General features: G+C 36.4%; 1 protein-coding gene across 1 annotated transcript; it reads left to right on the top strand.

Moving 5' to 3' along the window:
• The first annotated feature begins 181 nt into the window (after positions 1 to 181).
• LOC136043821 (uncharacterized) lies at positions 182 to 12,276 on the top strand. Its single transcript, XM_065728746.1, has 2 exons — positions 182 to 370; positions 11,585 to 12,276. Exons 1-2 carry the CDS (start codon positions 287 to 289, stop codon positions 12,215 to 12,217), a joined length of 717 nt encoding a protein of 238 aa, XP_065584818.1. The 5' UTR covers positions 182 to 286; the 3' UTR covers positions 12,218 to 12,276.
• Positions 12,277 to 27,299: the final 15,023 nt, after the last annotated feature.

Here is a 27,299-nt window from a genome sequence, read left to right as displayed (position 1 = left end):
CGATATAAAACTTTGATCAAAAAGGTGATTCAATTTTAAAACAAATATGAATTTTTGTTTCTCAAGTACCTTGCACAAATCCTCAATAACAATTCACCGAATTGATGATTCATTCTCAAGTTTGATCTTTGATTCTGCTGCTGATAAGGTTAAAAGGATACATGCTAATTTAATAGATGCGTGGCCATTCTGGACGCTGATAAGTTAATACTTAGGCAGTTTAAATTGGAACTGCGTTCCTAGACCAGCTCTGTGGGGCTTATCTTCTCTTTGTTGTCTAAGAAACATGGAAAAGAAAGTGCCAACTTCTGTGTACAAAGGACTGGGAGCTACATTGATCTTCCTTGGCTTTGCATTATTAGCTACATCGGTGAGAGTTTCACTCTTAGTTAGCAATTCGAATAGACACACTGTTTTTTTAAACTAACAAAAGCTAAGATCTCACATGGTACTTGTGAAAAGGTTTGAAGAGCCAAGAGCTCATATGGTATGAGCTCTGGCAAAATTCTAGGAATCAATAGATGGCTTTAAAAGGACAATCAGAGGCTTAATGCTAGTCAGGACTTGAATTAAGAGCTCTGAGTCACGAGATCCTTCTAAATATCAAAATTCATTAAGATCCGATCACCCACTCGTAAGTTAAAAATACATCAATGTTTCTAATTTTCCCTCCCTCTTGAGCCCCACCCCCTAATGGTCGGATCGGGAAAAATGACTTTATCAAGTCAATTTGTGCAGCTCCCTGACTTGCCTACCAATTGTCATCGTCCTAGAATGTCCAAAAGCACCAAACTTGCCAAAGCATTGAACCCCAGCCCCTAAATCCCCCAAAGAGAGCATATCCAGTCCATTTACGCCAATCAAGTATCTACGACATTTATAAGTATTTTCCAAGATTTCTGGTTTCCCCCTCAAACTCCTTCCAATGACAACAGATCTGGTGGGGATTTCAAAGAAGAGCACTGAGAAATGAGTTCCTTCTAAATATTAAATTTCATTAAGTCATCCATCCATTCTTATGGATGGATTATTATCCATTCTTATTCTTATGGTCATCCATCCTTAAGTGAAAATACCTCAATTTTTCTAAATTTTTTTAATTAGCAGCATCAGGCTCCCCTAAAGAGAACGGTCCCGTTCCAATTATTTCAAGTTTCATCGCGATCTCGTCACTTTAAGCATTTTCCGAGATTTCCGGTTTCTAAGATTTCTGTTTCCCCCCTCAAGCTCCCCCAATGTCACTGGATCTGGTCGGGATCTAAAATGCGAGTTTTAAAAACAAGATCCTTCTAACGATCAAATTTCATTAAGATCTGATCACCCGTTAAAAGTTACAAAAACCTTATGTTTTCTATTTTTTCCGAATTACTCCCCCCAACTCCACCAAAAAGAGCGGATCCGGTTTGGTTATTTCCGTCACATATCTTGGACTCGTGCCTATTCTTCCCACCAAGTTTCATCCTGATCTCTCCGCTTTAAGCGTTTTCCGGATTTCCGGTCCTCCCCCCTATGACACTGGATCCGGTTGGGATTTTAAGTAAGAGATCTGAGTTACAACGTATTTCTAAATTTGAAATTTCATTAAGATCCGATCACTCCTTCGTTAGTTAAAAATACCTCATTTTTTAATTTTTTTAGAATCAACCCTTCCCCCAAACTCCCCCAAAGAGATCGAATCCATTCCGATCACGTTAATCATGTATCTAGGACTTATTCTTATTTTCCCCACAAAGTTTCATCCCGGTCTTTCCACTCTAAGCGTTTCCCAAGATTTTAGGTTCCCCCCAACTCCCTTCAGTGTCACCGGGTCCGGTCAGGATAAAAAATAAGAGATCTGAGACACGATATCCTTCCAAACGTCAAATTTTATTAAGATCCAATTACTCCTTGGTAAGTTAAAAATACCTCATTTTTTTCTAATTTTTCAGAATCAACCCTCCCCCCAACTTCTCCAAAGAAAGCGGATTCGTTCCAGTTATGTCAATCACTTATTTAGGACTTGGGACTATTTTTCCCACAAAGTTTCGTCCCGATCCCGCCACTTTAAGCTTTTTCCTAGATTTTGGATTCCCCCCTTGCAACTACCCACAATTTCAGCGGATCCAGTCGGGATTTAGAATAAGAGCTTTGAGACACAATATCCTTCCAAACATCAAATTTCATTAAGATCCAATCACATCGAAAATACCTCATTTTTTCTAATTTTTTAGAAATAAAACCCCCTCTTCCCAAATCTCCCAAAGAGAATGGATCTGTTCCGGGTATGTCAATCATGTATCTAGGACTGTATCCAAGACTTTGTCCCCCCCCCCAAACTCCCCACAAGGTCACTAGATCCGGTCGGGATTGAAAATAAGAGATCTGAGACACAATATCCTTCTAAACATCAAATCAAACAGTTCGTGGTAATGAACAGTATTCCAGAGCTTTGGCTTGCACTAAAAGGACATTATACTTAAATTAAAAGATTCGGCCGACATATCAAACAGTTCGTGGTAGCGAACTGTAGTAAGGAGCGACCCGGCTCAATAGTAACCAAAGCTCTAAGAAATGGAATTTTGATACTAATAGCTATATCAAAAGAATTACATTTTAATGCTGATTTTAAATATACAAGTTCCATCAAGTTTAGTCTTGACCATCAAAAGTTACGAGCCTGAGAAAATTTGTATTATTTTAGAAAATAGGAGGAAACACCCCCTAAAAGTCATAGAATCTTAACAAAAATCACACCTTCAGATTCAACGTATCAGAGAATCCTGGTATAGAAGTTTCAAGCTCCTATCTACAAAATGTGGAATTTTGTATTTTTTGCCAGATGGCAGATCACGGATGCGTGTTTATTTGTTTGTTTGTTTGTTTGTTTTCCCAGGGGTCATCGTATCGACCCAGTGGTCCTAGAATGTTGCGAGAGGTCTCCTTCTAATTGAAATGAAGATTCTAGCGCCCTTTTTAAGTGACCTAAAAAATTGGAGGGCACCTAGGCCCTCTCCCACGCTATTTATTTTCTCAAAGTCACCGGGTCAAAACTCCAAGATAACCTTTTATTCAAAACTGATAACAATTTATTCAGCATAGTCCACAGTCCCCGTGGAAGGGGATACAAGTTCAGATTTTGACCAGTGCTTACATATAGTATTGGTTACTGGGAAGTGTACAGACGTTTTCAAGGGGATTTTTTGGTTGAAGAGGGGATTTGAGAAGAGAGAGATATGTTGGGGGAACATTCCATCGAGGAATTTGTCATGGGAGAAGAAAATTTCCATGAAGGGAGCGCAGGATTTTCTAGCATTATTAAAAAAAAAATGAAAAAATAAATATGAAAAAGTTTTTCAACTGGAAATAACGAGCACCATCAAAACTTAAAACAAACAGAAATTATTACGCATATGATGGGCTCACCTCCTCCTTATATCTCGCTGTTTACGCTAAAGTGTTTTTAGTAATTTCAATTATTTATTCTACGGATTTTCTGATTCAGGGGTCATTCTTAAAGAATTAGGACAAAATTTAAACTTTAGTGTAAAAAGCCAGGTACTGACGAGGGAGGGGGGGTGAACCACCTCATCTACGTAATAAAAACATGAGAATACAATAGTTCGTTTTGTAATCTAATTTGTAAGTTATGCATATCTTTTACTCATAAAAACATTCGTAAAAAATAAGTCCTAGTTGCCTTTTTAAGTAGCCAAAAAACTGGAGGGCAACTAGGCCTCCTCCCCCGCTCCCTTTTTCTCAAAATCATTCGATCGAAACTATGAGAAAGCCATTTAGCCAAAAAAATAAATATGCAAAGTTTATTTTAATTATTCATCTGCAGAGAGCTAAAATCAAAACTTGTATTGATTCAAAAACGTTCAGAAATTAAATAAAAAAAAAACAAGTTTCTTTTAACTGAAGGTAAGGAGCGGCATTAAAACTTAAAACGACCAGAAATTACCTTGTATGTGAAAGGGGCTGCTTCCTCATCAATGCCCCGCTCTTTACGCTAAAGTTTTTATTGTTTTAAAAAGTAGAGTTGAGAAAAAGAGTCAAACTTTAGAGTAAAGATCGTAGCGTTGATGAAGAAGCAGCGTATGGTAGTGCCATAATAACTGTCGTTATTACTTAGAGTATGTTTTTAGACACGATTTAGGATTCAGAATTCCATCAATGAGCTCCATCAATGCTCATTTTTGTTGGCTTTTTGACTTACGTAATTGAATTTTGAAAGGTGAACAACAAAACTGAATATTTTCAAAATTGGATTTGTAGGAATATCCGGCAAAAATTATCTGGGAGTGGGGGGGGGGGCATTTCTGGGGTGAATAAGTTTCCATGTAGGAATTTCTTGGGAGGGATTTTTTGTGTTGTGGAACTTTCTTTTATTCAAGCATCAGTCATGGAGAAAGACTGTATAGCTCTATCTGACTGAATAATAACCTGAATGAGTGTATAGTTAGAAGTGCCTATTTCATTCATTTGCTGGCATTGGTTCTGCTTTATCATCGTAGTTTTAAAATAAACAGTAGTTGATGCGGCAAAAGGAGAGGTGCTTCTGACTGACAACTGCCGAAGTTTCAAAAGCGTCCAAATCAAGGCCGGCCCAAAAATAGGCATTTTTGATCAAGAAGGGTGCAAGTTAAACAATTTCCGCGAGTTCAGTAGCTGCCATGCGAGTTACCTCTCTAACTTTTCTGATCAATCTTTCGTCATATACAAATATTTATCCCAAGATCAATAAACATATTGCACTTAAATTTTTCAAATATATTTATTGTAAAATTATAAGGACTCCCTACTTAAATGAGCCTCTTAATAATAAGTTAAATATTGATTTTTGTTTTATTTTTCCTAGGATACCCTGGTACGTTGCAATCCCTCCTTTAAATTCCTTTAGGTTCTGAGGTTACCTAGCTGGTAGCCTGATATTAGATCACAAAGATCATCCCAACCAGTGCTGCAACAAGTACTCCAAATTCTTACTTAAGTATCAAATATTAAGTACTCATTGTTTTTTTACTTAAATATCAAGTAATAAGTACTTTCCAAATTCTTACTTAAGTATCAAATATCAAGTACTTGCCAAAATTGTACTTAAGTATTACTTCAAGTACTACTTCAAGTATTTATTCTATATATATATATATATATATATATATATATATATATATATATATATATATATATATATATATATATATATATATAGCTTATATATAAATTTCTGATATAAAGCCCATGCTACCTTTTTTTAAAGCCATTCTTAAGGCTTATTAGCCCCTTCCCTTGCCTATAAAATGTCCCCTGTCATTCCTCTCTTGGAAATCTTGATCAAGAACCAAAATTTCCATTTTATCTTTTTAACCGTTTCCCTTGTTCGGTTGGTACACACCCAATGAAGTCCAAGAAAATAATCTTAACCAATTTTCAACACAGCGGCTTGAAAGCAAAAGACTTTCAAAACAATTAAGTGCAGTCAAAAAACTACTGATTGGATCAGACAGATCACATGACAGGATTAACACAGTGCACGTTGAGTTGAACTTCTGGCGATTAGTGTTCAGTCAAATCTGGCACTTTTGAAAAATACACGGTTATTCTGAAACATGTGGGAATTATAAAAAATATATTGAAAATATTTTTTCCCTTGTTTGGCTGGTAAACACCCAACGAAGTCCAAAAAATAATCTGAACCAATTTTCGACACAACGGCTTGAAAGAAAAGACTATCAAAACAATTAAGTGCAGTCAAAAAACTTCTGATTAGATCAGACAGATCCCATGACAGGATTAATACAGTGCACATAGAGTTGAACTTTTGTCGATTAGTGTTCAGTCAAATCTGGCACGTTTAAAAAAATACAGGATTATTCTGAAACATGTCGGAATGGTTTGAAATAAACTTTGGATTGGCTTTAAAACTGATAAAAGGTAATAAAGTAGTTCATTCTCTGATTCAATAAGGAAAAACCTTAGCAACAAAAAACTCAAATTTAAAAGTAAGGAGCCAAGTGAGTCAGGTGCAGACTTTTTTAATAAGATAAATCAAAGGTCAATAATCAAAAATCAATTGATGACATGTCTCGCCCTCGGCACTTTTACAAAGAAACTGCCTCAAGTTTTCAAGTTAAATTACAGACACGCTATGAAAATGTATAGCATCTATATCCTTTAGCTGGTTTTCACTCAAGCAAGCCGCATGCTGTGTAGTCAATTCAGATGGTCGGTAAAACTCCCTACAAATATATATTATAAAATCACGGGCCTGCAACAAGCCCGCTGATTCAGACGCATTCCATACGGCTGGTCAAACTGCAGAATGAATGAATGAACTTTATTATCCGTAAAAGTATAAAAAAACACGAAGTACGGAGTATTATAAATAAACAAAACGATAAACAGCAAGAAAAAAATTTAAACTAACAAAAGACAACATGGACTAATTAACCAGTATCAATATGGAAAATAGGCTGCAGAGGGTCGTAAACGTGAATAAAGTAGATTGTCTTTTTACATAAATCATCACTGGAAGACCGAATCCAAGAAGGCATATCTATTAAACCAAATCGAGCAATGATTTTTCTAATTTGGTGCCATCTAGGAGGCTGGAGGAGGAATTTGCATTATCTGAAATAAGCCGCATGTAGAGTATGGAGATTTTTCTTACGAAACAGATGAGCCATGCCTGATAAAAACAAAAGCACAGGGGCGCAATAAGCGTTATAGATCATGCACAAACCGTTGCGGTTGTAACAGATTTTGTTGTGGGATATTCTTCCGTAAGTGACGCGTAGGTTTTTCACGGCTTGATTCACTAGGGAAAAGGTAGTGGAAAGTGTTGGACCGAAACACAGACCAAGCCAACTAACTAAAGAAGAACATGGCAGAATTGCAGTCCTAGCAACGAATGGAGCGACCGCATAAGGGCTATTAGAACAAATATACTCGCATTTAGACGCATTAACTGACAGTCCAATCTTAGATAGTTTATTGGTTAATATATTAAAATCGGAAAGCAATCCACGGCGAGTCCGGGCAACAAGAAGAACGTCGTCTGCATATGCAACAGAAGACAAACCAATATTACCGTAAGAAACAGAACTTCTAAGGGGAAGCAGGCACGAAAATTTAAATATACTAGAAGACAATAACGGCAGAAGTTGCAATCTATCTGCTTCTAGCAGCAGTTTTCATACCATGAAGTGGTAAAAACCATGAGACTAAGTCGAAAATCTTCTGAGAAAAAAGGAATAAAACAAGAGTTAAGAGCTCATATGGCACTTGTGACGAGGTCGGAAGAGCCAAGAGCTCATATGGCATGAGCTCTAGCAAAATTATAAGAATCAATAGATTAAGTTAAAAGAAAAATCAGAGGCTTATTGCTGGTCGGCATTTAAAACAAGAGCTCTGAGACACAAGGTCCTTTTAAATAACAGAATTCATTAAGATCCAATCACCCGCTCACAAGCTGAAAACACCTCGTTTTTCTAATTTTTCCTCTCCCTTCAGCCCCTCCAGATGGTTGAATCGGGGAAATCAACTTTATCAAGTCAATTTGTGCAGGTCCCTGACACGCCTACCAATTTTCATTGTCCTAGCACGTCCAGAAGTACTGAACTCGCCAAAGCACTGGACCCCCCTAACTACCCCGAAGAGAGTGGATCCAGACCGGTTTCGTCAATCACGTATCTACGATATTTGCTTATCCTACCCACCAAGTTTCATCCCAATCTCTCCACTCTAAGCGTTTTCCAAGATTTCCGCTTTCCCGCTCCAACTCTCTCCCAATGTCACCAGAACCGATCAGGGTTTAAAATAAGAGGTCTGAAACATGAGTTCCTTCTTAATATCAAATTCAATATACTCACGAACAGTCATCCGCTCTTAAGTTAAAAATACCTCAATTTTTGTAATTTTTCCGAATTAACACCCCCTCCAACTCCCCCAAAGAGAGCAAATCCATTTCGGTTATGTCAATCACGTATCTAGGACTTGTACTTATTCTTCCCACCAAGTTTCATCCTGATCACTCCACTCTAAGCGTTTTCCAAGATTCCCGCCCCCCCAAATCTTCCCAATGACACTTGATCTGGTCGGGATATAAAGCATGAGACCTGAGTTACGATGTATTTCTAATATGAATTTTCTTCCGATGAAATTCAAGATCCGATAACTCCTTCGTAAGTTAAAAATACCCCATTTTTTCTAAGTTTTCAGAATTAACCCTCCCCCCAACTACACAAAAGAGATTGAATTCGTTCTGTTTATGTCAATTACGTATCTAGGACTTGTGCTTATTTTTCCCACAAAGTTTCATCCCGATCCCCCACTCTAAGCATTTTCCAAGATTTTAGGTTTCCCCCTGCAATGTCACCTGATCCGGTCGGAGTTTAAAGTAAGAGCTCTGAGACATGATATCCTTCTAAATATCAAATTTAATTAAGATCTGATCTATTTTTTCTAAGTTAACCCACTCCCCCCCCAGATGGTCGAATCGGGGAAACAACTATTTCAAATTTAACATGGTCTGGTCCCTGATACGCCTGCCAAATTTCATCGTCCTAGCTTATCTGGAAGTGCCTAAACTAGCAAGCCCGGGACTGACAGACCGACAGACCTACAGAATTTGCGATCACTGTATGTCACTTGGTGAATACCAAGTGTCTTACAAAGTAATTTTTCTCTGGGAATGGAATGTTTGGTTGAAGGTTGGCTTCAGTATGACTTATTTTTGAAAAGGGTTATTTCCAGGCTTTGGGCAAGCCATGCGTGGAAGTAGTTATAGGCCATACTAAACTGAAGGAAAACTCGACTTTCGTAAAACTTGAAACCCCCTCTCCCTCGCCCTATTTTAGATAGGGCTTGTAATATTAGAGCTCGATATGAGCCCTGATCATAGAAATCTTTGGTCTAGCTTTCATTTGGATCCGTTGCTCCATTCGCAAGTCATACTAAATTAAACCAAAAGCTTCACTGAGATCCATCAATCTCTCGCAAGCTACACTGAATTAAATGAAAAACTCAACTTTTAATTAAGCTTGGGTCTCAATCCCAGGACTCAATGCATACCATACTCTTAGGCACCTTTATTCAATTTTCATCGAAATTCATCTCCATATGCAAGTTACAGTGAATTAAATGAAAAACTCGAATTTTTTTTAACACTTAAAGCCCCATCACCCTAATTAAGCTCAGTTTTAATCCAAATAGTTCTATTTCAATACAAATCTGACTGGCGGTTCTCCTGCTATACTCGATTGCACAGACAGACAGATCTCAAAATCTATCTTGATGGATATTTTCCACTATCAAAATAGGTGATGATACCTGTATGATGATATGCCATTGTTTTCCTTTTTTTGGATCCAATTAGCCAACATTGCTACCTAAGACTTTGCAAAATCTGTCCGTCCGTCTGTCTGTCTATCCGTCCGTATGTGTAATCACGTATAAGGGGAGAAACGCTGGTTGGATTGGGTTAAAATTTTGATGGCCAGATTTGGTGCCAAGGATCATGAGACACATTAAGTTGAAAGATGAAGACCCTAGCTCAAACAAAACAGGGGGGAGAGGGCTCTACCTGCTAAAACAGTTTTTCGTTTTATTCAGAGTAACTTGCGACTGGAGTGATGGATCTGAATCAAAATTGTATCAAAGAGGTTTAAGACCATGACACATATCAAGTTTTGAGATAAACCCTAGCTCAAATTTAACAAGGGGGAGTGGGTTTTAATTCCTGAAAAATTTAAGTTTTCTGTTTAATTTAGTATAACTTGCAAATGGAGTAACGGATCCGAATGAAAACTAGACCAAAGATGCCTAAGATCAAGGCTTATATCAAATTCTGATATCACAAACCCTATCTCAAATAGGTCGAGGGGGAGAGGGTTTCAAGTCTTAAGAAAGTTGAGTTTTCCTTTAATTTAGTAGGACCTATAGCTTACGAATCGAGTGACAAATCTGAAGTCACATTTGTCTGAATACATGAATTTGCTGGAACGAATTTGACAAAATACCACTGCATTGGATCCAGCTAGAATTCGATAGACTTATGTATTGCAGACAACATTTAGATGGGCAAAGATTCATGGCTTCGGTAATTTTACCAATAATATGGTCCTCAAGATGATGAAATGGTAGAAATCTGGTTCAGTTGACGAGATGACAAAACTTAAACACGTATGTCCGAAATATAAGCCCAAATGGACTACAGTATGCAACATTTAGCACAAAACAAGGGATTTTAGCTCCCTGTCGATCAGTGAATTGTGAAACAATTTCAATTTTCTTTGTTATATAACTTTTAAACAGAAATTAAACCAAGTTTTAATAATACTATAATTTTTTTTCGTCAAAAAACAAATACCTTATTTCATATTCAAAAATAGGGCATGGAGCTATATCGAAGTTTACTCTAAATCTAAAGGGTGATGTTTTCTTGTACATTACCAAAGCACAGACACACAAAAGCTATATCTGAGTTTGCTTTAAATCTAATGGTGATGTTTTCTTGTACGTTGCCAAAGCACACACACACAAAATTTTCGTGTCAAAGGTAAAGTATTTGAAAAACAAGTACATTAAGAGTATCTTAAGTAATAAGTATTTTGTATTCTTACTTAAGTATCAAGTAATAAGTACACCCTAGAGTTTTTACTTAAGTACAAGTACAAGTAATGGAAAATTTTACTTAAGTAGTACTTCAAGTAAAAGTACTTCAAGTAAGTGACAGCACTGATCCCAACCTATAGCTGGTAGATCGCATAGCTAGTAGATCCCAAAGAGCATCGTTACACTTGAGACTCGGTCAGTCGCACATCTGATAGTTAACAAAGAATATTATACAAGAGATGGTCACACATTCCTCAAATAAAATTTAAAATAATTTGTTGCCCCTGAACCTATTTTAGCTCTATTCATACCTGGTCTTTAGGATCATAATAATTTAATCAGTGGTGCCACGTTTAACCACGAAGAAAAATAAGCAAAACTAGTTAATTACGTTTGGCAACGCTTTTCATTCGTGATATCCAAAATCCAGTAATCTATTGATTCCTTGATACACCTATAACTTCTATTTAGCATCATATGCTTATAAATTATTTTTGCTGGTTTTTCACCCACGGCTTTTTTTCAGTTCTGTGCCCGCTGCCACCGAAAACTGCACTACTGTATATGGTAGTGTTTTAATCAAAATCAAAATACTGACTTTCCCTTATGTTTTCAAAAATTACGTGATTGCTTTAGTTCCCACTCAACCAATAAGACACTAGTTTCGCTATCTCTGGTACTTCAAAATATTTTCAGCAATTAAAACTTAAAACACATTCATAGTTTTTTTTAATGAATAAATTATCTAGTTCAATACTCATTTTTTGAATTTCATTGAGTTGTGCTCGAAACTCTTTAACAACTTCTTTTTTGAAAAAAAAAAATCCGCTTAGCTTTCGAACACAATTGTTGTTGATTTTTTGAAAATGTATATCTTCTTGAGAAATATTCTGGCCACTTGGAAGATTAGCTTGTGGATTAAAAAAGTGTGCATTTTTAGCATGAAAGTCCCCTCAAGTATTTTTTTTAGTAAATGCAATATCCTTTTCAGGCTTTAGACTTGGTATTCAGCACCTGTAACTTTGAAATCAAATATGTATGTTCAGGCTTGTGGTCTGGAATACCTTGCATTGTCACAGGCGTCCTTGCAGTAGCTGTATCCAAGAACTCATCACATTGCTTCTTGTCAACACATCTAAGTTTTTCTATATTAGCATGTTTGCTTGTATGTGGACCAATAGTTTGTGGAACAATTGGACTGAATTACCATCTTGGGGATGAAAGGGGTTATGTACTATCAGAAAACCCGCTCCAACTGTGCAAAGATAATGTAAATTCATCTACATACTACCAAGCCTGCTACAGGTCGTGCTGTAGTTGTAATATTGACTATCTTGGTGATAGCCTTTCTGATTATCAGTTCTTCTACGATTTTGAAGGCGAGAGTGGAGGCATTATAATGAATTCAGTGCTGGCTGGACTGGGGGTTTTATCACTAGTAATATCTACAGCTAATGCGACACTATTCTGTCAAGCAACTACCTGCTGTCCAAAGACAGATAAAAAAGAGTATATGATTTACGATCGGAATGTTTTCCCGCAACATCAAATATTTTATAACCCTGAAGTTATTACCCAAGTTCAACATAAGCCAGTGACAGCTGAGGAAAATACCACTAAGTAGCTTTTTTCATTCTTTTGTTAAACCACATGAGTAAATAAAAAGTTCAATAATGTTTTAAAGCCCTGTGTAATACTAGGTTTCCTACCAGGACTCTATACAGAGGACGGGATTAATAGGTTTAACCCCTTCCCCCTTCTGCACCACACGTATTCAAATTTCCATCTCTTCACCCCGAATTACGCTTACATGTCTGTACATCCGCTCTTTTTTCATTCTTTTGTTAAGCAGCAAAAGTAAATAAAAAGTTCAATTGTTTTTTAAAGCTCTATGCAATACGAGGTTTCTTACCATGACTATATACAGGGGATGGAAGTAATAGTTTAACCCATTCCCCCTTCTGCACGAAGCTTTTTCAAATTTCCGTCTCTTCACCCCGGATTTACGCTTATATATCTGCACATCCACTCTAATTATACCTAAGTAATTTAAAATATCCATTGGGTTAGGGTAAGTTCAGCCCAAAGACTCACGGATATTTAAATAGAATCACGGATAATTTAAAGTGAATAAGATAAGTTTTTGGCTTTTTTTCAGGCTCCATCTTCATGGAACCTGTGTCCCCAGCCCAATTTCCTTATGCATTAGAATTATCTGGGCACAAATCTTTGCATATTTAAGCTTCAACTTGGTAAGGAAAAAAAAAACAAGAGCGAGGAGCTCATATGGTATGAGCTCTAGCAAAATTCTAAGAATCAATAGATTGATTTAAAAGGAAAATTGGAGGCTTAATATCGGTTGGGATTTACATTAAGAGCTATGAGTCACGAGGTCCTTCTAAATATCAAAATTCATTAAGATCCGATCACCCACTCGTAAATCATAAATAACTCATTTTTTTTACTTTTTCCTATCCCTTCAGTCCCCCAGATGGTCTAATCAGGGAAAACGACTCGATCAAATCAATTTGTGCAACTCCCTGACACGCCTACCAATTTCCATCGTCCTAGCACGTCCAGAAGCACTAAACTCGCCAAAGCCCCCTACCTCCTAACCTGAACCCCATCCCCTAACTCCCCCAAAGAGAGTGGATCCAGTACGGTTACTTCAATCACGTATCAACGACATTTGTTTAATCTACCCACCCAGTTTCATCCCGATTTCTCTACTCTAAGCGTTTTCCAAGATTTCCGGTTTCCCCCTCCAACTCCCCCCAATGTCAACAGATCTGGTCAGGATTTGAAATAAAAGCTCTGAGACATGAGTTCTTTCTAAATATCGAATTTTATTAAAATCTGGTCCCCCGTTCTTAAGTTAAAAATTCCTGAATGTTTTTAATTTTTACAAATCAACACCCCCCGGCTCGTCCAAAGTGAACAGATCCGTTCCAATTATGTCAATAACGTATCTATAACTTGTGCTCATTCTTCCCATCAAGCTTCATCCTGATCTCTCCACTCGAAGCATTTTCCAAGATTTCTGTTTCCCCCCTCCAACCCCCTATGTCCCCGGATTCAATTCGAATTGAAATTGGAGCATCTGAGACATAAGATCCTTCTATATATCAAATTTCATTAAGATATGATAATATAAAAAATGACTCTTTTTTGGGTCAGATTTTTCGACAAAATAATACTATTTATTTTTCATTTTTGTTTTGTGCATTGGAGTTTCTTCAAACGAAACAATAATAACCAATAATTAACGAAAAGAAATACAACTTTTAAGACGATTGGAAAAATGCATCAAAGCCGTTTTTGTGCTCTATTTTCGGAGGGCGAGAGGGAGGGAGCCCCTATTCTCACTTTTTCCGCACGTTGGGATCTCCTTGGCTCGACGAATTACTGATATAAACTTCAAACTGATAAGACACAATAAATTTTTGACCTATTTCAGAAGAATCTAATGTATCCATGACTAGCGATATATGTATGAAAGCTCCAAGCTGATTGTACAGCCGAGACACAGATTCCTTTCTTTTTATGCTTAAACAAATCTGTGAATACTGCATAACTTGTATAACTTAAGGTACATCACCCACGGCTGTCTAGTTTGTGTTATGTCTAGAGACATATCTATTTCTTACAAACTATTTTTGCAAACCGTCGATCTGAAAAATTTTAATTCGACACAATGGGGATAGAGGAGAAGGTTACAGAGTACCCGGGGATAGAATGAGACGCGAAAGGGATGGTTTGCCTCCAATGACTTTAAGTTGCTCTAATTTTCAACGTAATACCTTAGATTAGTTTTTTTTCAAGATCACACTGCCTTTCTTTTACGAACAGATAAAAATTCAAATGGCGATAATTTCATTTATTAGACAGTGAAAACAGATACAAAAGTATGGATATTTCAGCCACATAAACAATGATCACCATCAGCTGATATACTAAAGCATTAAAATTAAAACTAACATAGTTATACAGAACAAAATAAGTTTCCTGTTAATTCACTGGATTTGTCTGAGAGAGTTCGGTACCTGCGTTTATCCGAAGTCTTGAATTGTAAATTTTCTTTTTTGATATTGCCAAAACGTAAATTGAATCAATACTTAATGTGTCAAAATCTTCTGTGTTTTTTAACTACAAAAAGAGCGTTGAATTTATAGTTATATACTTGACTGGTCACATCTCCCCATATAAATGAAGTATTTTCGGCATGATATCTTACATTATAGCAATAACATATTATTGAACTCTCTCAGACAAAGGTTATATGTGATGTCGACCCTGGGAGTCCAAAAGACCGACCCAAAACCTTGAATCACGGATGAACTCTTTATGCCAAGAAAAACGCAACCACATAAACAAACTAGATAGAGAAAATAGGGATATGTACAAACGATTGAAACGTGTGGTAGAGAAAGCAACTCGCCGTGCTCAACGCTCTTATATAAGGGAACAATATGGGCAATTTGAAATAGCTTTCAAGAAAGATGTCGCTCACTTCAAGTAGAGGCGAGTGCAGGAACACACCAAAAAAAGGGCTGAAATCCTCTGCCCTCCTCGATGAAGATTCAAACAACAGACGGAATCAAAACCAGATGGAAAGAACACTTTGAGAGCAAATTACACTCAACGATCCTCCAAGACCCATCGGTCCTTAACAGCCTCCCCGTCATCGCTGCTGACTCAAGCCCACCCCACTTCGTTCTGAGATAGAATCGGCTATCAAGTGTTTAAGGACAAACAAAGGTGCAGATCCAGATGGAATCAAACCAGAGTTGATCCCCTTGTTGATCCCAAGTCAGTTGCGATCCCCTTGTTGACCTATACCAAAAAAATTTTATTGCTGCTTGGGAAGAAGGTCGTTTCCCCTCCTCATGGTTTGAAGCCACTATAGTTCCACTCCGTAAGAAAGGTTCAAAGGCAATCTGTGATAACTTCCGGCCTATAAGCCTTACGTGCTACGCCACTAAAAAAATCACTAGAGTAATGCTGGAGCGTATAAGAGCTATAGTTTCAACTGTTGTTCCAGAATATCAGGCTACTTTTCACCCAAACAGGTCAATGCCTGATCAGATATTTATGGTCCGTTAGACTACGGAAAAATATCTTGAACTTCGACGTAGTATTTTCCACCTTTTCATTGATTTTAAACAGGCTTTTGACCTCATATGGAGAGAAGGTCTGTAACACGTTTTTTTCCGCTTTGGTATACCATAAAACTTAGTATCATTGATCAGAGATGTATACTCAAAGTTAAGAAGCCGCGTCATGACGGGAGAGGGCCTTTCCGATAGCTTCGAAACATCTATTGGTGTGCTGCAGGACTGCTTGCTTTCATCGGAACTGTTTAACCTGTTCCTTACTTCTGTCCTATCAATCCTTGACAACTCATCAGGTGTCCTCATTGGTGAAATATTGATTGATAAATTAACTCATGTAGATGACATTGACCAAATAAATACGAACCTTGAGGATCTTCAGTCGCAGGCCGACAACTTCCAATCAACTACCAGCCTCTTTGGAATGACCCCCAATTATTCAAAGACAAAAGCCATGATCTGTTCACGAAAGCTGGAAAACAAAGAAAGCTTGAAGCCTCTAGCTCGGAGGTGACAACACAGAATGGGTCAAAGATTTCACCTACCTTGGTAGCCTTATAACGTCTGATAACAACCACTCGAAAGATATTAAGAGACGCCTGGCGCTTGACAAGTCTAGCTTTAAAGCCTTGATACTGATCTGGAGGAACAAGAATTTGTCGACACTGCTAAAAGCAAGACTCTTCAATAGACTGACTATCCTCTTTGCCATTAACATTTGTGAATCATGGACCCTCAAAATAGATGACCAATCTCACCTAGCCGCATTCGAAACAAAGTTACTTCGCCGTATTGCGGACATTACGTACCTAGACAGTATCTCTGATGTTAGGCTGTTTGAAAGCCTCAAGTTCAAGCACGCCATACTTGAGACATACTGGACATACATTCGTCGTATTTGTCGTAAGAGCACTTGTAAGCTCTCGCAAAGACACTAGAATGCTCAATTCCAATTAGATGAGCTTGCTTTGACGTTTCTATAGATATCTTTTCCAGAACTTTAAAATAATTTATTGTTCTTATATAAGACCTTGTCTTGAATATGCTTGCCCTATCTGGCACCCTGGACTGACCAAATCCCAATGTTCTAAAATTGAAAGCATTCAAAAAAGAGCTATAAAAATTATACTGGGGACGTCCTATACTACTTATGATAAAGGTTTGGCTAGACTTGAACTCACTACATTGGAATTACGACGTCACTTCCTTATCATGAACTTCGGGCACAAGTGCCTTAGTTCTGACTATCATCGACGTCTTCTTCCCCCCTTCAAAGAAAACCCCCCAATCCTTCCCAATACAAGACTTAATGCTCGTAGAGCTCCAAATACTCAACTTGACTTGTGTCCCCAAATGTTGACAATGAGGTACAAAAACTCTTTCGTTCCCTATTTTGTTTCGCATTTTAATAATTGATTTAACTTTGTAACTATGTTTATCCCTTAACATTTATTTTATCATTGTAATTATAATTGTTCTGACGTGCTTATGCTAGCTTGTGTGCTATTTTAGCCAATAAATCATATTCTATTCTATAAACAGATTAAGTATTTGGCTCTAAGCTTATCTAAATTTGAGTATATTGAATTAGGCACTTGAAGCAGATACTGGGTAAAATCAGTTTGGAAGAACTTATCTTCGGTCAGAATAGGATAAAATGGGTTCGGTCATTTACGTACCTTTAGATTATTATTCGTTTTCGTTTATTAAAATCTCTATCGTAGCACTAAGAAATAAGCACTAAGATATGCTACTTTACAATCACAAGAAGAATAAAAAAAGAGAAAGAGAGAGAGAGAGAGAGAGAGAGAAAAGGCCACTTGTTAAATACGCTTAAAAATATGGTAAAAAGTAATTGACAAATCTGTTTGTACATCACTTAAAGGGTTGTAGTTTATAGTGATGCTTAGTAATTGTGCTGATCAGTGCAGATGGTGGAAAAACAAGTCAGTTCTAATAGCTTTTCCCAAATTTCACTATTAAATCATGTCTTGAAGAGAATAATGTGGGCAAATTCAAGAGCACTTTCGTAGTTGCTGAAGCGGGGCCGGATCATTATTTTGATAGCACATTTTTAAATATCTTCTAGCTCTCCTGACATGTCAGAAGTGTTTTTAAGTTTGAGGACCCGAAAGGGAACAGCAATGCTTGAGGATATGCCTAATATAGGTTGTATACGCCAGTATGAGTTGGCGAACAGAAAAGTCTTCTCGCAAAAACTCCAATCCTTTGTTTCTGAATAATCCAGAGTAAGGCAGTACAAATTCTTTGCCTCTTCATTCCTCACCCTACAAAGTTTAAAGTCTATAGGGAATCCAAGATAAATTTAACCTTAGGGGGTGTAGCAGGTAGAGTGAAGTGAAGCACTTTTAGGATTGATATTAATGTGTATTTTAGGATTCTTATGATTACTTATGTCATTCCTAAAAGCGCTCCACCTCCTTTTAACATCTACCTTCCCCCCCTAGTGTGCAAATATATGGCCAAGTCACATTTTTTCCATGATTTCAATAGGCCGTAGCGTTCACTTATCCAAGCATTTCCGTTTTTATGATGCCCAACGGACAGAAGTTACGATCCCTATATGGCACTTGGCCGACGGGCAAGTGCCATAAACATGGACGATTATAAAAATCCGCTGTTCATTCACCTCCATCATTACCAACGAAGCTCAAGCAATACGGAAAGGATATTGATAAAGAAGAACAAATAAAGCGGTATTTACATCGTATTTTGCTTCAATTGGTCATTAAACACCTAACTCTGTATCTGAGTCAAATCTAATAGTGATTTTACTAGATATTTGGGTCCTTCTTACCACAAATCTTTTGTGCTTGAACAAGTAACTGAAACAGAGGCTTCTCGGATAGTTTCGATTTTAAAGGGGTCATCTTGTTCAGGACCTGATTTAGTGTCTACTCGAGTAGTCAAGTCTATTATCACAGTGATAGTGACTCTGCTAACAAAATTAATTAATAGGTCGTTTAAACGTGGCGTTTTCCCTCAGGCACTGAAGTCCGCGTGTATAATCGTCATCCACAAAGGTGGTGACAAGAGTCATGCTTCAAATTACTGACACTTTCCCCTTCTTTCTACATTTTCAAAGATTTTTGAAAAATCATTCCATTTTCGTTTGGCAGATTTCTTTGCAGCTAAGAAATTTTCTCGTGAGCACCAGTTTGGGTTTCGTCCAAAGTATTCTACTGAACAGGCTTGCATTGGCCTTCTCAATTTTGTGAATAATGGTTTAAACTTGAAGAAAACGCCAGTGACAATTTTTGAATGTAAGAAGAGCTTTTTCTCCCATAGTATTCTTCTTCCGAAATTTTTGTATTTTGGTGTTCGGGGACAAGTATTAGAATGGTTGCAATTTCATTTTCGTGGCTGGTTTATTGCTTTTGATCTAGAGTCTGATATTAAGGCCGAAGTAGGCTTTACAACTTCACAAGGGTCTATCCTTGGTTCTTTGCTTTACATTATATCTGCCAATGACTTATATTGGGCTATAAGAGATGCTCCAATGTCCATTTGTTGCAATATATGTCACCCAGATGAGTTGCAGTACCCCAATTCAATATATATTAAACAATATGTTGATTTATTTGCATTTGCTGATGATAGTACGCTTGTTTCAGCCGAGTGGGATCAAGGTAATTTGATAGCAAAGTTCAAATACTAATGGACAGAGCTTATGAGTGGTTTGAAGGTAATTGTCTAGTTCTAACTGTTTTCCAGGTTTCAATTTTTTTTCCAGAATTGGCTTGCAATTTCCAGGCTTGAATATTATTCCAAGTTCTAAAGGTATTATTTCTAAATCGCAGAAGAGGTTTGTTAGATTTCTAGAAGTTCTTGTCGATGAGAATCTTTATTTAAGAACCATTTAAAATTTCTCCTATTAAAAGTTTCAGGAAACTTAGGTATGATACGTAAGCTAAGGTATATTTTCCCTTGATCTGTTTTAAAGCTTCTTTATAGTTCTCTTATACAGCTGTACATATATTACTGTTCTATTGTTTGAATGACTAATTTTCCTTCCCTATTAATACCACCTTCTCTTCTTTACGAAAAGACCCGTTAGTTAGGTTCAGATACGAATAGTAGGTCAACTAATTCTCTCCTTAGGTTTCGTTCACACTATTTCCTATCTTGTGTTATTTTTATTCATAAATATCTTCATGGTCAACTTCCCTCTTGTTTGTCGAAATTGCTACAACTCCGAGTTAGTGTTAATCTTCATGGAACTTGTAACTCTGAAATTTTATTTGTTGTTAGAACTCCAACTGTGAGGTCAGGATTTAGCCCTTAGTAAAAAAAAAAAGGTTTGATATGACTATTTGCATTTTCCTATTTTTCTTTTTTGTTTTTTTTTCATCTCCGTGTTTTTTTTCCCTTATCTTGTATTATAAATCTTGATAGATATGATTATAATTTTTTTTTCCCTACGTTCACAGGCGGTGGAGCCTTTTGCGGGGATGTTAAAAGAATTGCATGTATTGATTATTTGATATGAATAAAGTTGAAGAAGTTGAAGTTGACTTCCATCAGACTATCCAGGATTTTAGTAGGGCATTCTTTCTCTTCAAAAAATCGACTCGAGTCTATTACACTCACTTCTTCTGAAAACTTTAGAAGATTTTTTTTTTTCGTTATCCAAAATTTTAGATTTTTTTTCTGAACTCGTTAAACACTACAAAAAAATTGTAGCTGAGAGTGGAATATGATCAGAGAGAAACTGATAACTAAAAATTATGGTAAAATCTTGTTTTGAGAGTGGAGGATGATCAACAATATATATTTTATTTAGACCAATTAATTTTAAGACAGGTATCAACCAAACTCCACCAGGGATTGTATTTACTGAAGATACAGCCAGCAATGTGAATGCTTAGCTTTATGATATTCTAGTCTTGAAATAATAAAAAAAAAAAGAAAAATTATATGTTCTATATCTTTCCACCAGCTCATTTGAGCAAAATCATTTGTGAAATCATTGATTTCATCATCTCTCTAAAATGCTTTAGAACAGAAGAAATTTTAAAACCAATTATACTGATCAGCAGGAAGAATATTAAATAACTTTCTACACCTGGCACTTTTTAAGACAATTTTTTAGCAAAGTAAATGCAAAACTTTAATGCTGTCCTATATCATCTCTTTAAAAAACATTAAAATGTATTAGATGTATTTTGATATAAGATACTTCAAAGACTTTTAGTCAAATCTATTAAATGAAGGGCCAGGCATTCCTTCACAATTTATCTAACATGTAAGAGAACAACAATTAATTTTTTTTTTACAAAAGAAGAAGCTTGATTTAAAAAAATGTATATATTTTTAACAGAAAGCAAGTGACGTCAATGAAATCAAACAAAACAAAAATTCAAGGAGAATTTTAATATCAGTCATATATTTAACCTATATAGAGGTGATTATTCCTAAATTTAGAAAAATCCAGTGTTATGGCTTAAAGTTTTACTCAATTAATAGGAATTGCATAGGCCAGAGAAAAAGAGACTGATAACTGAAAATGAAGGTAAAATGTTGTTTTGAGAGCGGAAGATGATCAGACCCAGGAAACATGATCACGTCGGAAAAACTTCGATTCAAATATGTTGAACAAATTGAATACATTGTCAATAATCGTTGCAGATTGACTCACGATTCTCGTTGGAATATTGACGAGTGGATATAAATCATTTGCGATCAGAAAATTTAAGAAATCACCATTTTGACTAGATGGATACTATAAATCAAAATTAAAATTCCCCTTCACTATATGACTAACGAAATTCGGGACTATATCAAGGAGCTCATTTAATCCATCAGTAAACTCATCCAAGTGATCGCTAGGATGCTGATTCACCATACTAATTTTTTTTCTTTATAAAATTCAATATTTACTGAAAACATTTCCACCTTACCTTCTCTCCATATAGTAAGATCGTCCCTTAAACCACTCCTGATCCCTTCCTTCACCAAAAGTGCAATACCACCTCGGCCTAATGAAATACGATTTTTGACATGTAAGTTGTAACCTGGAAATGAATAAAGCGAGAGACTGATTTACACACAAAAAAGTTTCACACGTCTTACGACATCAAACTGGGAATAAAAACCATCTAGTAACTGGAGTAAATCTAGGTAACTTGAAGTTACATGGATATTCCATTAGCATAAATATAAACTTTGGTCATTTATGTTCGTTTTAAGCTTTAATATGCTCCTTACTTTCAGTTCAAAAAGCTTGTTATTTATTCTTATTTAATTCTATAAGGATTGAAACAAGTAAATATTTTATGGCAAGTAGGTTCGTGTAAGAAGCAGTGCTGTATTTATCGAGTACTAAAATGTCTAGCAATTGTTTTTTTTAAACAGTCAGTTGGAAACCAATCCATATTTTATGGCACTTTTGTCGGTAGGAAGTTTTTCAAGTTTTGTCTAATTGCTCTGTGTTTGATAAATTAGTCTTTTGAAAATGTGTTTAAGAGATAAAATAAAGAGTATAGAATTTTTTTTGAAGCATCAGGTAAAACTGTCATCTATTAAATTTTGTATGGTGCTTGGGACTGTTACAGCTTGACCAAGGGGTGTCTGATTTTTGGTTTTGTTAAGACTGTCAGTTGAAACAGTTGACTATTGAATATTTTATGATACTTTGGTCAGTTGCAGCTAGACCAAGGTTTATCTCTCTGGTCTGCGTTTGGCATTATTATTGTGTTTGAGAACATCTATAAAGGGTGAAAATAATTTTTACTCAGAGCAGGAATGACCCTTCCTTAGTCCACTAGCGCTACCTGGGTTTTGTTGAGGTGATATGAAGACTTCGATTATTCGATTATATTTACCGAGAACTAAAAATGCAAAAAATGTATTTTTCAAAATACATTGGGACTTTGGCTTCGAATAAAATGAAACAAAAAACCACAGCTCGTTTTCAAAATCTAGGGGAACAACTGCGCCACCTCCCCAATGGTGACCTGTGTTGAACGTATTTAAGAAACAAGTTGATCACATTGGTAAAGCGGTGTTAAATTGATAAACGGCGTTGTCTATGGCAACTAATTATAATTTTAGTGATTTTTTTGAGTGCTCTCCTCTTTAATAAGGTCATATGTAGCCCCCCACTACAGCCTGAAGAAAAATAAAGGACCGTCTAAGTTGCCCAGAAAAGACCAAGACATCGGCAAAAAAATATGTTGATGAGTACAAAGCTTGTGGCTCCAAATTGCAAGATGACGGTTTTCACAATTTTGCAACTCGTGCAAATCCTGGGTATGCATCGGATGCTTGGAAATGACAGAGCCCGAATACAACTAATTCACAGAAATGACTCGCAGACTCGGGTTACTTTGGTTCTGTCCCGTATGTAAACGACAGAAAAACTTGATCAACCAAGTACTGATATCTCCAGAAATGAAAGATATTTTGAGGAGTGAAATGTAAACGTCATTTAAGGCGATGGAAGATATGTTTTGCGTCTTATTAGGGCCTATCCAACGGAAAGTAGCTGAAATCAAGAAAGACTTAAAAAATAAGTGCAAACTTTCCAACGTCCAGCATTTCACCGAGAACCTAATTGGAGTGAAGTATCAGAGCTTGGAAAAAAGCCTAACTAAAAAATTCGAGAAAAAAGACTAGAAAATCAGTGACAGTAGTTGAAATTTAAGTTCATTCTATGTGTCAGATAAATAAAAAAAACTAGTTTTTTAACTGAAAGTAAGGAGCGACATTAAAACTTAAAACAAACAGAAATTACTCCATGTGAAATGGTTATCCCCTCCTCAACGCCTCGCTCTTTACGTTAAAGTTTTTAATTGTTTTAAAACGTAGAATTGTGGCAAAGAGTCAAACATTAGCGTAAAGAAAGAGGGATTGCGGAGGCAACCCATTTCACATACGGAGTAATTTCTGTTCGTTTTAAGTTTTAATGTTGCTCCTTACTTTCAGTTAAAAAACTAGTTTTTTTATTTAATTTCTGAACGTTTTTGAATTAACGCGTGTTTGATTTTGGCTCTCCGCACATAAATTATTAAAATAAAATTTGCATATTAATTCTTTTTTTGGCTGAATGGCTTTCTCTTAGTTTTGATCAGACAATTTTGAGAAATAAGGGGTGGGGAAGGAGACCTAGTTGCCCTGTAGTTTTTCGGTTACTTAAAAAGGCAACTAGAGCTCTTAATTTTTAACGAACATTTTTATTAGTTAAAAATATACGTAACTTAAGAATTAACTTACGTAACAAACTATTATTCTCTTATATTTTTATTATGTATTGAGGGGGTTTGTCCCCTCGTTAATACCTCGCTCTTTAAACTAAATTTTAAGTTTTGTCCCAATTCTATAAAAATATTCCCTGAATCAGAAAGACTGTAGAATAAATAGTTGAAATTACTAAAAATACTTTAGCATAAAGAACGAGGTATTTATCTCCTCCTAAATACCTCGCTATTTATACTAAAGCATTTTTAGAACCCCTCATATGCGTAATAATCTCTGGTCGTTTTAATCCTCCTCCTTAGTTTCAACTGAAAAAACTTTTTCATGTTTATTTTTTCATTGTTCCTTTTACAGTAATGCTAGAAAATCCCACGCCCTTTTCTTTGAATTCCTCTTCCCCCCATGAGATATTCCTCCAAGAAAAGATCCTCCCACATAGCTCCCTCCCCTCAATCCCACTCTCAAACCAAAAAAATCCCCCCTGAAAATGTCTGCACACTTCCCAATAACCATTACTGTATGTAAACACTGGTCAAACTTTGAAACTTGTAGCCCCTCCCCCAGGGACTATGGGAGAGTAAGTCATCTTCAAAGACATAGCTATTATGGTTTTCAACTATGTAGAACAAAATGGCTATATCAGAATTGTGATCCGTTGACTTTGGGAAAAAAATGAGCGTGGGAGTTTTTGGTCACTTAAAAAAGGCATTCCGTTAGAATGAGCCCTCTTGAGACATTCTAGGACCGCTTGGTCGATACGATGACCCCTGGGAAAAAAAACAACAAAAAAACAAATAAACACTCACCCGTGATCTGTCCTCTGGCAAAAAATACGAAATTCCACATTTTTGTAGATAGAAGCCACAGGGTTCTCTGATACACTGAATGTGATGGTGTGATTTTCTTTAAGATTCTAAGACTTTTAGGGGGTGTTTCTCCCTATTTTCCAAAATAATTTGAATTGAATTGAAGAATATTTCAAAATAATTGAAGAATTTGCTCGGTCGTAGAAATAAACCTAAACTCCAGAGACATATACTCAAAGTAATATATGAAAAAAACAGTCTTTGGCGGTCGTATATTGAGTCACAACATAGTAAAGTAGTCAGGCAAGGACACTCGCATACTCAGCTGCCAAAGGATCTAGGTGAATGGCATGCGTATACACTAGCAAGAAACAAGGTCACTCGGGTTCTTAGGACTAATTGTGAAGAGCTTGAGTCGCGTATTATTTATTCACTCAAGCACCATATCACCTAAAATATTTTAGAAATATGCAGGAATAAGCCTAGCCTTGCACCATCTACATCTACGTTTATACTTCCGGATTCCGGGGACACACCAAAAGATTGATAGTGATTCTGAGAAGGCCCTTATTTTTAATAAAAAATTTTCTTCGGTTTTTGTTAAAACACAGCCAATTCATTCAAATGAAGCTAGTTTTGCATCTCAAGTAGAGTTGGTTGCATCGTCGGATATTCTTGCTCCATTTGATGATTCGGATTTCTCATTGACAGTTTCCCAAACAAAATGATAAGACAAATTGCTCATGAAATCTCGGAACCACTTATCAATATATTTAACTTATCTTTGGGGGCATGGATTGCGTCCTTCGGGATTGAAGAAACCTTGATGAAGCGACTTCACAAAAGTGGGTCCAAGTCGGATTTTAGAAACTATCAGCCGATTTCAATTAAGTCTATTTTTTGCCGAGTGATGGAAAAGTTGATTGTTTCACGCGTTCAAAAGTACTTTGATGGAAATCATCTTTGGAACCCTACTTAGCATGGTTTTCGAAAAAGTAGTTCTTGTTGACCTACTCAGCTTCTTGAGGTTATTTTGGATTTTCAACGTTTTGCCGTACCCTTTGATTGCATTTATATCGATTTCTCGAAGGTATTCGACAAAGTTTCAATACCCGTCCTTCTTCAAAAGTGTGCAGCTTATAAATTGGACAAAAAAACAATTGCATTTATTGCTGATTATCTAATTGGAAAAACTGAACAGGTTGTTGTTGGTGAAGCTATGTCATCCTCAATTGATGTGTTAAGTGGTGTCCCCCAGGGTAGCTGCCTGGGCCCAATTTTATTTATTTATCAATGATCTGCCTTCTTCTATTCAGGATTCTGTCAAGATATTCGCGGACGACGTAAAACATCTACCAGTACGAGACCAAAACGATGTGCAACTTGTACAGGAGGATATTGACTCTCTGACTTATTGGTGCAAATCTAATTCCATGTTCATAAACCCGTATAAGTGTGTTGTTCTACACTATGCTCGTAAACTCCCACCCGTGCATGCTTACCAGCTGTCTGGCATACGAATCCCTTCTAACGAAATAGTGCGTGACCTTGGCGTTTACTTTGATACCCAATTAAAATTTGATAAGCATATTTCGGAAATTGTAAAGAATGCAATTATCGTTTGTCGTCTATAAAGAGAAGCTTCAGTAAGTTTAACCTTTCTTAATTTCTTACTACTATATAAATCAATGGTTCACCCTCTTCTTGAGTATAATACTTCGGTTTGGTTTCCATTAAATCTAATGGATTAGGATAGAGTAGAAAAAGTTCAGAGAAGGGCCACTAGGATGGTCCCATACATTCAGCGCCTTTCTTATCCACAAAGACTTTCTAGGCTTTCTCCCGTCACTGAAGTTTCGTAGACGTCGTAGTGACCTTATAAATGTGCTTCGTATACTTAAAGGAGTGGATGATGCTTTATTAACTGGAAATGCGAAATGTCGTATTTTAGTTTACACCTGATTACAATTGTAAACAATGCCAGTTTACTTTAGATTAGTAATATGATTTTGTGTTTTTGCGACAAGTATTGATACTTACCACTATTGGTAATAATAAATAAATAAATATTATAATATTTCTTGTCAAAGGTAATTGAATCAAGACTTTGAATATCGACTGAAGATTATTCACTTTCATGAGTATATGAACTTTATCGTTTTCAATAAAACACATTGTTCAATCAGTACGATAAAATCTGAGCTTATCTCTGTAAGAAAATCTGCACGGCTTTTATTCGATTTCAAATAAAGGCATTATTTGATTTCACTTTTAATAATCCGGCAGGCAGGCCTTCAAAGATATTTTGTTGAGTAAAAAAGGATTTTCTGAATAACAGATGAGATTTCAAGAACAAGACAGTAGGAACTCAGATATCACTGCCACCTTGTTGCGTAAACAGGGAGGATCTGTGCTTGAGTCCTCCCTTGCTCAGATTCTTACGATTTTGTAAAATATTTTGCTTAGAATGTACTTATTCGTGTTTATGGTGTTAAAACATTTTCTTGCCTAATCGTATAGTTCCAAGATTTCAGACGGCTGATTTCTCCTTTTTCCTGTTAAATGACTGAAG

The sequence above is a fragment of the Artemia franciscana genome, chromosome 2 (genome assembly GCF_032884065.1).
Source record: "Artemia franciscana chromosome 2, ASM3288406v1, whole genome shotgun sequence".
Classification (NCBI taxonomy): domain Eukaryota; kingdom Metazoa; phylum Arthropoda; class Branchiopoda; order Anostraca; family Artemiidae; genus Artemia; species Artemia franciscana.
The sequence above is the reverse complement of the archived record's forward strand: the minus strand, read 5'-3'. Positions and strand labels throughout refer to the sequence as shown.

What these genes read in the sequence shown, in the direction of transcription:
- LOC136043821 (XM_065728746.1), top strand. Translation starts at nt 287, where the DNA reads ATGGAAAAGAAAGTGCCAACTTCTGTGTACAAAGGACTGGGAGCTACA. An exon ending in TTGCATTATTAGCTACATCG is followed by an intron (nt 371 to 11,584) that starts GTGAGAGTTTCA and finishes TATCCTTTTCAG; the next exon opens with GCTTTAGACTTGGTATTCAG.